General features: G+C 44.5%; 1 protein-coding gene across 1 annotated transcript in view; it reads right to left on the reverse strand.

Moving 5' to 3' along the window:
• The window catches only part of LOC106583479 (dihydropyridine-sensitive L-type skeletal muscle calcium channel subunit alpha-1), a 56837-nt gene that overhangs the window by 35896 nt on the left and 3224 nt on the right, over positions 1-17717 (reverse strand). The window contains exons 2-6 of the mRNA XM_014167709.2: positions 15805-15910; positions 12375-12514; positions 12034-12176; positions 10608-10760; positions 10319-10524 (exon numbers count right to left, since the gene is read on the reverse strand). Of these exons, the coding sequence (XP_014023184.1) occupies positions 10319-10524; positions 10608-10760; positions 12034-12176; positions 12375-12514; positions 15805-15910 (748 nt within the window). The remainder of the gene's footprint in view (positions 1-10318; positions 10525-10607; positions 10761-12033; positions 12177-12374; positions 12515-15804; positions 15911-17717) is intronic.

The raw sequence follows: 17717 nt of genomic DNA on the forward strand, positions 1-17717 counted from the left end.
TTTCCATATTTAGCCTTTTTTACCCCTTTTTCTCCCCAATTTCATGGTATTCAATTGGTAGTTACAGTCTTGTCCCATCGCTGCAACTCCCGTACGGACTCGGGAGAGGCAAAGGTCAAGAGCCGTGCATCCTCTGAAACACAACCCAGCCAAGCAGCACTGCTTCTTGACACAATGCCCGCTTAACCCAGAAGCCAGCCGCACCAATGTGTCGGAGGAAACACCGTACAACTGGCGACCGTGTCAGCATGCACTGCGCCCGGCCCGCCATAGGAGTCACTAGTGCACGATGGGACAAGAACATCCCTGCCGACCAAACCCTCCCCTAACCCGGACGATGCTGGGCCAATTGTTCGCCGCCCCATGGGTCTCCCGGTCGTGGCCGGCTGCGACAGAGCCTGGACTCAAACCAGGATCTCTAGTGCCTTAGACCACTGCACCACTCGGGAGGCCTTTTATATTTATTACATTTATAGTATTGACTGTTCCAATTTTATTGTTGTTATTTTTTATTTTGTATATTGTTATTGTTATTCTTTATTATTTTATTACAATGTTTTTTGTATACAGTGAGGGAAAAAAGTATTTGATCCCCTGCTGATTTTGTACGTTTGCCCTCTGACAAAGAAATGATCCGTCTATCATTTTAATGGTAGGTTTATTTGAACAGTGAGACAGAATAACAACACAAAAATCCAGAAAATGCATGTTAAAAATGTTATAAATTGATTTGCATTTTAATGAGGGAAATAAGTATTTGACCCCTCTGCAAAACATGACTCAGTACTTGGTGGCAAAACCCTTGTTGGCAATCACAGAGGTCAGACGTTTCTTGTAGTTGGCCACCAGGCTTGCACACATCTCAGGAGGGATTTTGTCCCTCTCCTCTTTGCAGATCTTCTCCAAGTCATTAAGGTTTCGAGGCTGACGTTTGGCAACTCGAACCTTCAGTTCCCTCCACAGATTTTCTATGGGATTAAGGTCTGGAGACTGGCTAGGCCACTCCAGAACCTTAATGTGCTTCTTCTTGAGCCACTCCTTTGTTGCCTTGGCCGTGTGTTTTGGGTCATTGTCATGCTGGAATACCAATCCACGACCCATTTTCAATGTCCTGGCTGAGCGAAGGAGGTTCTCACCCAAGATTTGACAGCACATGGCCCCGTCCATCGTCCCTTTGATGCGGTGAAGTTGTCCTGTCCCCTTAGCAGAAAAACACCCCAAAGCATAATGTTTCCACCTCCATGTTTGACGGTGGGGATGGTGTTCTTGGGGTCATAGGCAGCATTCCTCCTCCTCCCAACACGGCGAGTTGAGTTGATGCCAAAGAGCTCCATTTTGGTCTCATCTGACCACAGCACTTTCACCCAGTTGTCCTCTGAATCATTCAGATGTTCATTGGCAAACTTCAGACGGGCATGTATATGTGCTTTCTTGAGCAGGGGGACCTTGCGGGCGCTGCAGGATTTCAGTCCTTCACGGCGTAGTGTGTTACCAATTGTTTTCTTGGTGACTATGGTCCCAGCTGCCTTGAGATCATTGACAAGATCCTCCCGTGTAGTTCTGGGCTCATTCTTCACCGTTCTCATGATCATTGCAACTCCACGAGGTGAGATCTTGCATGGAGCCCCAGGCCGAGGGAGATTGACAATTCTTTTGTGTTTCTTCCATTTGCGAATAATCGCACCAACTGTTGTCACCTTCTCACCAAGCTGCTTGGCGATGGTCTTGTAGCCCATTCCAGCCTTGTGTAGGTCTACAATCTTGTCCCTGACATCCTTGGAGAGCTCTTTGATCTTGGCCATGGTGGAGAGTTTGGAATCTGACTGATTGATTGCTTCTGTGGACAGGTGTCTTTTATACAGGTAACAAACTGAGATTAGGAGCACTCCCTTTAAGAGTGTGCTCCTAATCTCAGCTCGTTACCTGTATAAAAGACACCTGGGAGCCAGAAATCTTTCTGATTGAGAGGGGGTCAAGTACTTATTTCTCTCATAAGAATGCAAATCAATTTATAAGATTTTTGACATGTGTTTTTCTGGATTTTTTTGTTGTTATTCTGTCTTTCACTGTTCAAATAAACCTACCATTAAAATTATAGACTGATCATTTCTTTGTCAGTGGGCAAAAATCTGCAGGGGATCAAATACTTTTTTCCCTCACTGTATATTGTTGCTTTGGCAATATTGACGCAATGTCTTTCATGCCAATTAAGCCACTTGAGTTTGAATTTGAGAGAGAGAGAGAGAGAGAGAGAGAGAGAGAGAGAGAGAGAGAGAGAGAGAGAGAGAGAGAGAGAGAGAGACCGTAAATCTCAATAAGACAAAAATAATGGTGTTCCAAAAAAGGGCCAGTTGCCAGGACCACAAATACAAATTCCATCTAGACACCGTTGCCCTAGAGCACACAAAAAAACGATACATACCTCGGTCTAAACATCAGCGCCACAGGTGACTTCCACAAAGCTGTGAACGAGCTGAGAGACAAGAAGGGCCTTCTATGCAATCAAAAGGAAGATAAAATTGTACATAAAAAATACTTGAAACAGTTATAGAACCCATTGCCCTTTATGGTTGTGAGGTCTGGGGTCCGCTCACCAACCAAGAATTCCCAAAATGGGACAAACACCAAATTGAGACTCTGCATGCAGAATTCAGCAAAAATATCCGGAAATAACGTAAAACACCAAATAACGCATGCAGAGCAGAATTACGCCGATACCCCCTAATTATCAAAATCCAGAAAAGAGACATTAAATTCTACAACCACCTAAAAGGAAGCGATTCCCAAACCTTCCATAACAACGCCATCACCTACAGAGAGATGATCCACTAAGCAAGCTGGTCCTGGGGCTTTGTTCACAGACACAAACAGACCCCACAGAGCCCCAGGACAGCAACACAACTAGACCTAACCAAATCATGAGAAAACAAAAAGATAATTACTTGACACATTGGAAAGAATTAACAAAAAAACTGAGCAAACTAGAATGCTATTTGGCCCTAAACACTGTGACTGACCCAAACTTAAAGAAAGCTTTGACTCAGTGAGCATAGCCTTGCTACTGAGAAAGGCTAAAATCGATGGAGTTGGCTCTCAAGAGTTGACAGGCTGCCCACAAAATGAGGTGGAAACTGAGCTGCACTTCATAACCTCCTGACAAATGTATGACCATATTAGAGACACAAATTTCCCTCAGATTACACAGACCCACAAAGAATTTGAAAACAAACCCAATTTCGATAATCTCCCATATCTATTGGGTGAAATACCACAGTGTGCCATCACAGCAGCAAGATGTGTGACCTGTTGCCACAAAAAAGGGCAACCAGTGAATAACATAGGCCATTGTAAATACAAACCATATTTATGTTTATTTATCTTCCGTTTTGTAGCTCAACTATTTGCACATAATATGACATTTGAAATGTCTTTATTCTTTTTGAACTTTTGTGGGTGTTTACTGTTAATTTGTTTTGCTTATTTCAATTTTGTTTATTATCTACTTCACTTGCTTTTGCAATGTTAACATATGTTTCCCATGCCAATAAAGCCCTTAAATTGAAATTGAATTGAATTGAGAGAGAAGGAAATATTTTTTGACTTTTTGTCTTTCTTTAATGATACAGTACATACTCATGTCATTGAAACCTCGCCACCACTCAAATGGGATGGCCCGCAGAGACCATACCATTAAATAATAAAGGGTCTGTTATTATTACTATTTGACCCGGTTCCTCCTTGTTAGCCAAATAGCTAACTTTGCCTGAGCAAACAGAAAATTCAACAACACACATTTGGCCTTCTCCTTATTTGAATACCTGTACCCCGTTATAAACATTCCAACAGTAAACTCCACCCCCAACCTCTCACACAGACATTCCAACAGAAACATTAATGGCATTAACCTGGCGCACACAGAAAACACATGAATCACAGTTTCACTCATAACACAGAAAGGACACCAATGTCCGACTCCCGGGTCGACCCGTGCCAACCAGCTTTTAGTGGCCCTGACCTCTTTGGTACTGGGAGTTTGTAGAGCCCCTCCATCTAAAACCCACCATACTCTCTGCCCCACATACCCCCTGCCACTGATGTCCCTTCACTCCTGTTAGGCTCCTAATGTTCCTCACCTTAATACAGAGGTTGTAGAGGGATTTACCTCCCACCTCCTCAAACTCTCCCAGGCTCGGAGTGTTAAAGTCCAACAAGTCCTCCGGACCCCCTTGCCAGTACCCAGTCTCTGCTATCACCTGCAGCGGCGGAATCATTGGTGACCCCTCCTCCGTTGGCCGCTCAAACACTCCCCTTACCGACTTAAACAGTGCCTCCTGGACCTTCCCCAGGAATCTCTCCAGCAGCCTAAGAGATGTTAATCCTGTTTATTGTGCCAGGACATCCGGGGTTTTCCACCCCTCTTCCCCCAGCAGGCGCAGGTCACCCAGCCTTAGTAAACCCGCTGCCATCAGTCGCTCCTGCAGGGTGGCCGATTGAACTGATCTCAAAAGGATGGCTGGATTGTGGAAGATAGGCTCCTCCCACAGCCCAGGCTCCACATCCCCTTCTCGTGTGGGCCTTAGCAGCTGCCAGGCCCTCAGCAATGCAGAGTAAAAATCAGAGAGACCAGCTGAACTCTCCAGCCTCTCCAGCCTCATGAGGAACAGCTGCCGGTCCAACTCTATTCCGCCAGCTCTCCTCAGCAGTGTGCATGCTGGTTCCCTCCAGCCGACATCAGTATGGTACAGCAGGCTCTGCACCACCTTTAGTCAGAATGCAGCCACCATGCTCTCCAGTTCCACCAGACCCTGTCCTCCTTTGTTGATGGACATGTATAACACTACCTCCCTCAGCCAGTGATGACCTAACCAGAAAAAAATCCACCAGCTTGTGTTGCAAATCTGCGAGCAGACCGGTGGGGGGGGTTGTGGACAGACAGTTTATGCCACAGGGAGGAGGCCACCAGGTTGTTGATTATCAGCACCCTCCCTCTATATGACACTTGGGACAGGAGCCACCTCCACCTGGACAGTCTTGACACCATTGCCTGTGACAGCACCAACCAGTTCTTCCTGACACCCCCAAAATATTAAGCCCTTCACAATCCCACTGCAAACCCCCTGGAAGCAGAGGGGAGGCCCTATCCCTCCATACCCCACATAACAGAGCTTTGCTCTTTCCCCAGGTCATCTTAGCTGAAGAAGCTCCCTCGTACATCTTCAGACTAGTCTCCAGTGCCTGCATATCCTGCCCATCACTGCCCATCACAGAAATGTTAGCTGCACTTGCCCGATAGAGGGCATCCTTGTCTAATGCCCCATCTCACCCAGACTGGCCTACTGAGCCCCCCTCCCACCTTGACCATACATGACGCCCCAGCATACAACATCTTCACACAGGTCAAAAACCTTTTCCCAAACCCAAACACAGACATCACATTAAACAGATACTCATGGTCCACTCTATCAAAAGCCTTCTCTTGATCTAGAGAGACCAGTCCCAAGTTCACATTAGAACCTCTCGACAAGTCCAACATGTCCCTGATTATGAACAAGTTGTCCGTGATTGAGCGTCACGGTACACAATATGTCTGGTCCTTGTGTAGTATAGAGTCCAGATGGGACTTCAGTCTGTTAACGAGGACCTTGGCAAATATCTTGTAGTCCACACAGAGCAAGTCCCCTTTTTTTGGGCAGGAGACTTAGAGCCGCCCGACAGCAGCTAATTGGCAACTCTCCAACCCCGACTCACTCACGCAAACACGCAAAACATTTCACTGGGAGTCCATCAACCCCCAGTGCACGGCCGGGGGACATCTGGGTTACGGCCTCTGCTAGTTCATGGGACAACAGGGGAATGTCCATTTCATCCCTCTGTGCCAGAGAGAGCTTAGGGAGTTCTGCAAACAAAACCTGAGCACACATAGGATCACACAGTTCTGCCCTATACAACACAATATAAAACTCCACAGTCCGCTCCCGCATCTCCCCCACCACAGAGGTCACTCGCCCATCAGACAGCCGTAGACAATGCATACCCTTGGCTTCACCGCTCTGTCTTTCCAAACCAAAGAAAAAGGAGCTGGGAGCATCCATCTCCTTGAGCATGGAGAACCTAGCTCTTACAAGTGCTCCTTTTACTTTCACCTGGAAAAAACTGCCCAGGTCCCTACGTAATTCAGCTAAATTAGCCTGGAGGCCTACATTGCCTTGCCCCACCAGCTCTATCTCCACTTCACTGATACTACGCTCGAGTTCCCCCAATACTCTCCTAGCCTCTGAGGATGAGATAGCTGTATACTGTTAACAGAAAAGCAGAATTTAGACTTTTCTCACATCCGACCATTGACTCAAAGACTCATTCTCCTCTCTTCTCTGCCCCCACCTTTCCCAAAAAGTCTGGAAACCTGAGCAAAAAAAACGTGGCATCTTGTAAGAGCTTTACATTAAACTTCCAATAGGATTCCTGCCGAGGCCCTGGTGAAATAGACAGCCGAGCCATGGTTATGTGGCGATCCATAAAACCCACAAGGAGAATGGTAGCTCCCAACAGCCTATTGCTCTGATTCCTGGACATGTAAAACAGATCTAGTCGGGCTGCACTCACCCTAGCCCCAAAGACCTTCACCCATGTATAATGCCTTGTGTTGGGATGTTTAGTTCTCCAAACATCCACTAGGTCAAACAGCAACCTCTAAAGGATCGGACCCTTTTTTCAATTTTCACCTAAAATGACATACCCAAATCTAACTGCCTGTAGCTCAGGACCTGAAGCAAGGATATGCATATTATTGATACCCTTTGAAAGGAAACACTTTGAAGTTTGTGGAAATGTGAAATTAATGTAGGAGAATATAACACATTAGATCTGGTAAAAGATAATACAAAAGAAAAAAACATGCTTTTTTTGTACCATCATCTTTGAAATGCAAGAGAAAGGCCATAATGTATTATTCCAGCCCAGGCGCAATTTAGACTTTGGCCACTAGATGGCAGCAATGTACGTGCAAAGTTTTAGACTGCTCTAATGAACCAATGCATATCTGTTCAAAATGTTGTATCAAGACTGCCCAAATGCGCCTAAATGGTTTATTAATACATTTTCAATTTCATAATTGTGCACCCTCCTCAAACAATAGCATGGTATTTTTTCACTGTAATAGCTACTGTAAATTGGACAGTGCAGTTAGATTAACAAGAATTTAAGCTTTCTGCCCACATCAGATGTTCTACAAATGTTTTGGTTGTTTCTTACAACCTCATGGTACTCACATTAGCCTACGTTAGCTCAACTGTCCCATGAGGAAGACACCGATCCTGTAGAGGTTTTTAATGATGTCCCTTAACACCCCACTGAGCCTGAATGAGACTCCTCACCATTTCTATCTTTCCTAAAATCCATCATACAGTTCCAGTCCACGCCTACCACCAGCGTCTCCTCAGGCGCTATCTGTGTGATTTCCTGTCTAAGACACCCCCCCTCTCTCCCTGTGTTAAATGCATGCACATTTATAAGGACAAAACCCCTGTTGTTCATTTCTGCTTTTACTACAAGCAGTCTACCCCTACACATCTCCTTTGAGGAGCAAATTTGTACAACCATACCCGGTGCAAAAAGACTGCCACCCCTGCACTAACATTTGTTCCACGGCTCAGCACTTTTGCCCTTTTCCACCAGAGCCCCCAATTGACTTCATTCACTGCATCACTATGAGTCTTCTGCAGAAACAACACCTGTACTTTTTGGGGTTTTACATATTCACCCAACAAACTCCTCTTTCCTGCATCTCTGACACCATTTAAATTAAGCGAGCCTACCCGAAGAGTCTCTATAAGAAGTGGGAGAAAAGCCAGCAATGAAAGAGACCAATAACAAGCTAAAAAATCCCCAGTGCCAGAAAAAAACTATTCATCTAAACAGCATCTAAAGGTCGACCCTTACACACGGTTGTGACCCACTTCCTCAACCTAAAACGTTTCCTTGGTAAAAGGATACCATGCCCCTCATTTTTCATAGCATGTTGTACTGATCTTACAAACTTTCCCGGATCGCAAAAAAAGCTTCACGATGAACCTTTTCCCCTTCAGTCTCATTCAGGAACCTTGACAGTTCCCTCATCGTGTACTTTGACACCTCTGCCTGACAGGCTGTCAGCTCTGGACCCATTGAGGAAGAGTCTGAAAAGAAAGCCTCCTCATCGTCCTATTCATCAGACTCACCTTCCAACTCCTCATCTCCATCTCCCATTCTGACCACCTGCCCTTTTTCTCTAGTCAGCACCTCCCCCCCAGCTCCAGGCAAAGGTTCCTTAGTGCCTTTGACCACACCAGCCTCTCCCCTCCCACCTCCTTCCTTCTCCCCATTTTTCCTCTTCCGCTTGACACCCTCCTCCACTGCCCTAGGTCGCTTCCCCTTCCCCACTATACTCTCCTCATCCACTAGCATAACCTGACTAGACCCAGCCTCATCTACACCACCATCTATAACATGACTAGGTCCAGCCTCATCTACACCACCATCTATAACATGACTAGACCCAGCCTCATCTACACTACCATCCATAGCATGACTAGACCCAGCCTCATCTACACCACCATCCATAGCATGACTAGATCCAGCCTCATCTAAACCACTATCCATAGCATGACTAGACCCAGCCTCATCTACACCACCATCCATAGCATGACTACACCCAGCCTCATCTACACCACTATCCGTAACATGACTAGACCCAGCCTCATCTACACCACTATCCATAGCATGACTAGGCCCAGCCTCATCTACACCACTATCTATAGCATGACTAGGCCCAGCCTTATCTACACCACCATCCATAGCCTGACTAGACCCAGCCTGATCTACACCACAATCTGTAGCATGAGTAGGCCCAGCCTCTGCTGCCTGCGTCTCATTCCCCCCTGCACGTTGACCTTGATTTCCCCCACTGGCGCTTGTGCCCTCACCTTGTCTACAGCCTTTATGTGCCTTTATGCCCCAAATCCCCACACTCAAAACACTGGCAATGCTGGCAAACCCCACGTAGCGCTCCTCCCCATGCCTCACTTTGAAATGCACATTTAACTGTTGCTCATTGTTATTCAGAAACATGAATACTTGACTCCGGAATGAAACAACATGCTTAACGGCATCTGCCTGAAAACCTGCCGACAGTACACGAATACCGCTAGCAAACTTACAAAACCGACTCAGCTCTTTCCGGATTTGATCATCCATAATAAATGGAGGCAGATTGGGCAACTACCACCCTAGTCGAAAGAGGAGAAATAGGCACTACCCACCAAATGTACTATTTTCATGAACACAACCACAGCTTTGTTCATTCTGGATGCGGAATGTATAAATTCAGCTCCTGCCTGTTCGCAGACCGTGAGCAGAACCTCCTCCACCTTAACTCCAATATCAGGACACACCTGAATCCATGACGTAATGACAGTGTTTCCTCCACGCTAGGCTGCGAAGCCATCGCGCATACCACACCATTCAAATCCCCAAGAAACTAAAACTCTGTCCTCTTCCTCTTCCCTAACTTTGAAAAAAAAACGGTGGGTACCGCTAAACCAACCGTTGAACCTAAACCATAGAAAATAAAAATTGAAAGAAAAGACTTAGGAAAGAATCAAGAAAAGGACAGAGCCCTCCACACAGCCTCTCACCTACAAAACACTCCCAGCATGCACTGAAAGAGAGAGAGAGAGAGAGAAAGAAAGAGAGATGGAGAGACAGACATGAGACAGAGTGATAGTAAAGATATGGGCTACATTAACTGAGGTAACTTAAAAGAAACGATAAACCTGCATACTGCTCTTGCTAGAATCACTGTTTTGATTTAAGCTTATGTGTTGGACTCTTGGATTTCCTCAGAGCTTTTGACGAATGCCATGAGGCCGATAGGTAACGTCAATAAAAAAGAGTCATACTAGCAAGAGCAGTGTGCGGGTCTTTGTTACCATGCACTTACAACCAGATAGCTCAGATATGCAAGTGCCTTTTTGAAATTTGAACTACATTAAGTGGGGTAAATCAGAGATATACAATACAGTAGAAATATACAGTGTATGGGTATAGGAGGTGATGTAATACAGTAGTAATATACAGTATATGGCTATAGGGGGTGATGTAATACAGTAGTAATGTACAGTATATGGCTATAGGGGGTGATGTAATACAGTAGTAATATACAGTATATGGCTATAGGGGGTGATGTAATACAGTAGTAATATACAGTATATGGGTATAGGGGATGATGTTATACAGTAGTAATATACAGTGTATGGGTATAGGGGGTGATGTAATACAGTACCCAGTATAGCACGTCGGTCCAGCCCTGGGTAGTGATGCACTGGTAGACAGTGAGCATAGCGAAGCCCAGATTGTCAAAGTGTGTGATGCCGTTGTTGGGTCCGGCCCAACCTGCCCTACAGTCTGTCCCGTTGATGGTACAGCGCCGTCCGTTACCGGCTTGGGCACAAGGAGATGGCTTCTCATTCTCCACCGTGGCTATGATATCTGAAGGCCAATTGGGGAAAAGATATAGGCAGGGTGAGTGTGTGTGTGCTTGTATATGCATAAATGTGTGTTCTGTTCCTTACTTGTGCCTGTGTAGTAGCAGGTTTTGTGCATCTTGCACTTGAAGAGCTCCAGTCCCACGATGGCATAGATAGTGACCATGAAGAATACCAGCAGGGAGATGTGGAACAGAGGTAACATGGACTTCAGGATGGAATTCATCACCACCTGCAGGCCTGGAGGGTGACCACACATTTTAAATGTCAAAGGCCTAGTAGTCGACCAATGTTTAGTTAACTTAATCAGACTGCAAACTCACTGGAATTATCCAAATCAAGTTGTGTTTGACACTAGCAGTGTTGCTGAATGAAAGGGTTTTCAGAATGAGGTTGTGGTGAGCGCTAGGCTCCTCTCACCACCAACGTGCTCTCTGCTTCCTGTAACTGGGCAACGTGCTCTCTGCTTCCTGTAACTGGGCAATGTGCTCTCTGCTTCCTGTAACTGGGCAACGTGCTCTCTGCTTCCTGTAACTGGGCAACGTGCTCTCTGCTTCCTGTAACTGGGCAATGTGCTCTCTGCTTCCTGTAACTGGGCAACGTGCTCTCTGCTTCCCGCGACAACAGGGCGATCATTGTTTTGAATGCGCCCGAATTCCCCGCAAAAAATATAATTTACCGTTAATCCTCGTAATTTCCCAGTAATTTAGAACGTTAGTGTTTGCTTATATCAACCATTTCTGTTAATTCATTAAATGTATTAGGCTAGGGCTATTGCGTTAATTTACCGTTCTAATTTAGAACGTTAGTGTTTGCTTATATCAACCATTTCTGTTAATTCATTAAATGTATTAGGCTAGGGCTATTGCGTTAATTTACCGTTCTAATACTCAGAGTTTAGACATATTGTTTGCAGAGTTTACAAACTAGGCTATGCTACAATAGTGAATTTTTGGGGGGGTTTATTTAGTTTCATTTCTCCGATGTCTTTTGTTTGGATCGCTCCGTGTGTGTCTGGTTTCTCTGTCACGCCAAGGCGTGTATCCTATGCCTACTGTGAGTTGAGATTAAAGTGTTCAGTTTAGGAACTGTGATGACATATCATAATTAAGTATAATTTTGACTCATTTTCTAATGTAATGACTGATATGGAAATTGCCCTAAATGAACCAGTTTCTTAGTAATTGCCCACTTGGTTGGGCCCAGTGCATACAGTAGGCCTTGTGTTTGAGGTCCTTAAAGGCAGATTCATTTTGGTTTCTCAAGGGGAGGCTGTCTTGCCCTATATACCTGTGTCCATTCAGGACAGGTTAAGCCTGATTCAGAGGCTATTTATTTTGACTGTTGCCATTGTATCTATATTGTAAAACTACGATGACTTTTTGTTTGAATATGTTGTATTATATGGATCAACAAGACTTGTAAATAAATCTATACATTAACCTGCCTTGCCTTCTGCTGATTTCCTGCCCTTATGACTGCTACAAGGTCTCTATTTTACAGTGATCCTTACTGGGGACTCCAGAGACCAGCCTGAGGGGCCGGAGCACCCTGAACGCCCTGAGGGCCTTCATATCGAAGCCTCCTCCCTTCTCCCCTGGTTGAGCCTCCACACCACTGATATAGGTGATGGAGTCACCGATGACTGCGAACAGCCTGGAGAGGGAGAGAAGGGGGAGAGGATAGGGAGAGGGGGAGAAGAGAGGAGAGGAGTTGCAGAGGGAGAGGGAGAGGGAAGAAGTTCAAAGATAGAGGAGCACGAAAGGGAGATAAACAACATCATATGGGTTCACAGAAAGAAAAGTTCTAGCATGGCAGTACATTTCCATCTCCATATCCGTTGTCCCTACTTACCCCACAGACACACAGACAAAGTCCAGTATGTTCCAACAGTTCCGTAGATATGCATTCTCGTGAAATAGAAATCCATAGGCTACTATCTTTAGAAAGCACTCTATGGAGAAGACGATGAGGAAGATGTACTCCAGACTTTCCTGTAAAACATCAATGACGGCTTGTTAGGGTATCATAATGTACTAACTACAGTTCCCATAATTCCATGTGTAATGGAGTACAATTCATTGATTCTGCTTGGTAGCAAATGCTCCAAACACGTTATAACTGATGGCTAGTTTGTCAGGGTTTAGGAGTCAATGACACAACAACCATTTCTAGTATATTCTTTTTACACTCCACAGGGAATATTGAGTCGTTTTCTAGTATTTACAAGAATTAATCTGACTAAGTCATTGATCCTGCTTGGTACAAATCCCCCAGTAAAGCTCCCTGGTGTTGTGTGTATTTCTGTCTCTCCTCTCCCATTACAGGCCAGGCTTACAGGGAATGTCCCCGCTGACTAACAACTGAACACTTCAGAGCTAAGGTCCCTAAAACGGCACCAACTCACTCACCGCCCTGTCTGATTTGATTAACCCTTCACATCCCTCACATAGTACTCAGACAGCACCCAGGTCTCCCCACAGACAGACCTTCCTTATCTCAATGGGACTTATTATTTAGAGATAATGGTAATGATCTGGCTTCATTTTTTTAAATCTACAAAGCAGTATATCAATTAATCAGGCTACTTATTTGTATTTGTACGGTCTGTTATATAGGGGCTCTTGACTTACAAGAGATCTAATGTGTGTATACTTTTGTGCCTGTATCATAATTTGGCAAATGAACTTAAACTTGAACTTGAAACGTGATCTTGAGCATGGGCAAGCGATAAGTAAAAAACCAAACAGGCATACGTCTGTGATGACAGATACACCAACAAGTGGTCATGGGTAATGTGTTCTATTTCAGGTATGATTTCTTAATAGGGTCTGACTATTCAGCCCACCAGGGTAAGGGCATGTGTAAGCAGTTTCACAGCGTAAAAACAATGTTTTTAATAACGTTTCAAAGTGCTGTACTGTATGTAGCACAGTGAACCTAAATTACACTGGGGTTAGATTCTGTCAAGTCATGAACATTCTTATAGGGGAATTTATAGAATGTGTCTTTGGGTTTCACACACAGACACACGCACGCACACACACACACACACACACACGCACGCACACACGCACACACACACACACACACACACACACACACACACACACACACACACACACACACACACACACACACACACACACACACACATATTGATTACGAGATGCGGCTCAACAGTGGCGTCACACATTCCTCTGGTGCCCCACTGAGTCCGTGTGGTGTGGTAGGTGGACTGAAGAGGGGCGGTCTATATATAAAGCCTTTACACACCCAGCTGAGGGGAGTGGATCAGGGGGAGAGGACCAGGAGGGGGAGAGGGGGAGAGGGAGCACCTGTCCCTCTCAGTCAGCTGGGTCAAGGACATTATGCAGCAGGGACAGGGCCAATCTCTCTATGGGTCTGTGCTTTACAGGTAAAAAAGCTTTTGTAACCTGATCACTGCTCTGGTGTGAACAGAGTCCCTCTGTCTCTGACATCACGATGTGGCCCAGGTTAAAATCCGTAGAACAGACATCATGACCAGAAGGAACAAATTATGTTTTTTAAGCCAAGAGTCAATTTTGGAATCGGTTGCATCAAGCTCACAGCTATACATTTTTACTCTACTGTAGCCTAAGCTGCAACTGCAAACATGTAAAGTTTGAATCTGGCTCACTGCTATTTCAGCAACTCTATGAAACTCTCTTTCCTCTCTATCTAGCCTATCCAAGAAACAAAACATAAACATACGAGAGGAGTGGGACAGCCCCACTCCTTAAAAAAAGAAGAAGAAAGTGAAATGTTGCCATGCTACTGTACAGCTGTAGCTTATCAAAAGAGAAGACGTAACACAGCATCAGTCTGTATTTCCTTCATAATACTGTTTTGATGCCTACTCTCTAGTGGATGTCTGTGAGCTAAAGAAATGACCAGCCTTTATTAGGGATGCAAAAATATCCTCTTGGAGATGGCCTTTGATGGGTAGACAACTTAGCTCTAGTACAATCTGACCCAGCATTTCACAGCCTATAATAACTGAGACTACTATAATTATCTATAACAGTATTCCAACTAGTACACCACAGTATAACAACACTTTAACAGCACTTGTAAATCTTGCACTGATGTTACATAAAAAAAACATATTTTTCTTTTCAGTACACACAAGATTTGAAAAGTGCACATTCAGCCATGGCGAAAGGTGAACTGTATCTTAGATCACTCAAAAAGCCAGACCCCAAATAGCACAGGTCATTACAGTTACAGAACACCCCATCCCTTCCACCTACAGGCAGATGAAACTGAGCCTGGATCTGTGTCTCTGTAACTTTAAGTGATGGATGACTGAGATACTGCAGGTATCAGGTCAGTGGTTCCACCCCAACCAAAGCATATGGCAGCCGCTTCTCATGTGGCTGATTAAGAAAACTGCATACCCCCTCACTACATGATTCTCAGTAATAGGGTGTAGTGGGCCGAAAAGTATCCCTGGTCATTCCTGTCCTCACCCTGCTTCAACACGGCTGGATTCATACACTAAGCAACAGGTCACTATGATCCCAGAGGACATGGACATGTACAGTATATTGATGCATCATCAGGTTTCTCTGACACACAAATACACTCCTACTGTACAGCAGTCTACACTCACACATGTCCACTGATGATGACATACAGAGATGATAGGGTGCAGGGCTTCTTCACGTCTGTTTTGACAACCTCTATCTTTATCTCCTGATTGGGTCACTCAGAAATAGACATCTCGGTCTACCCATTTCTTAAATGGGCATTTTGTGGTTGATTTCATTATCTTTTTCAGACAAAACTCAAAATGAGCAGAACCATCATAGTTGGACAGCAGTTAGTTCCAGTCTGGCATCGGGCCCACAACATTTCAAGCCCTTGCTGCTAGATCAAATTGCACTGAAACTGGACTACACCAAACATCCAGGCCTTCGTGCCCGTTATAAGTCATGAGAAGTGTAGCCAAGATGGCCACACTAGGCTCCAGATCCCAGTCTGCTTGATTTATGAACTGTGCTCCTACAACAGAACGGTGACCAATTTGCAGCAGGGCCACGAAATAACCAGCTCATTCACCTCCATGATCAAGGTATGAATGCGGTGCTCACTACACATTCAGACATACATGTCCTGTGTATTCATGTCAGACAGGGAGGCTTCCTGTGAAAACCCTGGTTCCCAACCTCAATTCATCTAACCACAACTAGTAGAATCAGATGCTCTGCATCATATGAGATGTGAGATGGGTACTGGGTCCATACGGGTCCATACTCACCAGGTTACTGTTGGTGTTGTTGCTGTCCTCCTCAGGCATGGGAAGAAACACAGCCAGGGCCACACAGTTGGCAAAGATGGTCAGCAGGATAATGATCTCGAACGGTCTGAAGGCGAACACTCAGGAAAGGTTCAACTTACACTGTGTACACACATCCAGTGGATTACAGAGATGCAAGTACTAGCGGAAAAAGTACCTAATTTTCATACTTGAGTAAAAGTAAAGATACCTTAATAGAAAATGACTCAAGTAAAAGTGAAAGTCACCCAGTAAAATCCTACTTGAGTAAAAGTCAAAAAGTATTTGCTTTTAAATATACTTAAGTATCAAAAGTAAATGTAATTGCTAAAAGGATTTAAAATTCCTTATATCAAGCAAATCAGCCGTCAGGGTTTTCTTGTTTTTTAAATGTACGGATAGCCAGGGGCACACTCCAACACATCATTTACAAACCAAGCATTTATGTTTAGTGAGTCCGCCAGATCAGAAGCAGTAGGGATGACCAGGGATTTTCTTTTTAAGTGTGTGAATTAGACCATTTTCCTGTCCTGCTAAGCATTCAACATGTTAATGAGTACTTTTGGGTGTCAGGGAAGATGTATGGAGTAGAAAGTACATTATTTTCTTTAGGAATGTAGTGGAGTAAAAGTAGAAGTTGTCAAAAAAATAAATAGTGAAGTAAAGTACAGATACCCCCAAAAACGACTTAAGTAGCACTTTAAAGTATTTTTACTTAAGTACTTTACATCCCTGGATGCAAGATGTATACTATTAATATCATTTCAAAAGATAGTGAGATGCTCACAGAGTATCTAAACAGTGTGTGGGGTATGCTCATTTATTTTCAAACACACAGGAACACACTGATATTACCTAACCAAGCAGTATGGATGGATATGGATAGCTCTTCCACTGTTCGAGGCCTTCAGGTAGCAGACATGCATCTCGATGAGATCTTACAACCTCACCCAACTATCAGATGACTGATCTAAATAGCCTTAAGGTGTACAGTATGGTTTAACAGTGAACTGGTGCTCTAGCTAGTTTTGTGTCAGTTGTTTGTCCAGGGCTACAACAGCAACGTGTGCTGTTCGGGGGTATTGGAGGAGTTGGGAAACACTAGGTTACTGGATAACTATTAACAGCGTAACCATGGCAATCTTGACAATCTGAATCATAAAAATGTGAGTCATCAATAAAGTGAGTCTGCAGTACGTGCATGTCAGTGCCACCTGACCCCTCAATAGGGATGTCCCCATATCTAAAACACTGGAAGACGTTTGAGGCCAACACAATGGGTCAGTTACAAGAAAATTTGACATATTTACATTGCCACCTGTGGTAAAGATCAATCAATCAATCAAATGTATTTATAAAGCCATTTTTACATCAGCAGATGTCACAAAGTGCTATACAGAAACCCAGCCTAAAACCCCAAACAGCAAGCAATGCAAATGTAGAAGCACGGTGGCTAGGAAAAACTCCCTAGAAAGGCAGGAAACTAGGAAGAACCCTTGAGAGGAACCAGGCTCTGAGGGGTGGCCAGTCCACTTCTGGCTGTACCGGGTGAAGATGGTGGTGAGTTCAAAAATCTGGCTCCCTTCAGTACAGCAGATTTAAACAGTTAATCTTGTGTAATATTACACTCCTGGATGTGTAATAAATACAAAGCCATAATCAGGGTACTATCATGGATGATATACCACAACTACATTATATCACCATTCCATTCTTGTGGGCCGGCTAAGGAGTATTGGTGTCTCTGAGGGGTCTTTGGCCTGGTTTGCTAACTACCTCTCTCAAAGAGTGCAGTGTATAAAGTCAGAAAATCTGCTGTCTCAGCCACTGCCTGTCACCAAGGGAGTACCCCAAGGATCCATCCTAGGCCTCACACTCTTCTCAATTTACATCAA

The sequence above is a fragment of the Salmo salar genome, chromosome ssa22 (genome assembly GCF_905237065.1).
Source record: "Salmo salar chromosome ssa22, Ssal_v3.1, whole genome shotgun sequence".
NCBI lineage: Eukaryota > Metazoa > Chordata > Actinopteri > Salmoniformes > Salmonidae > Salmo > Salmo salar.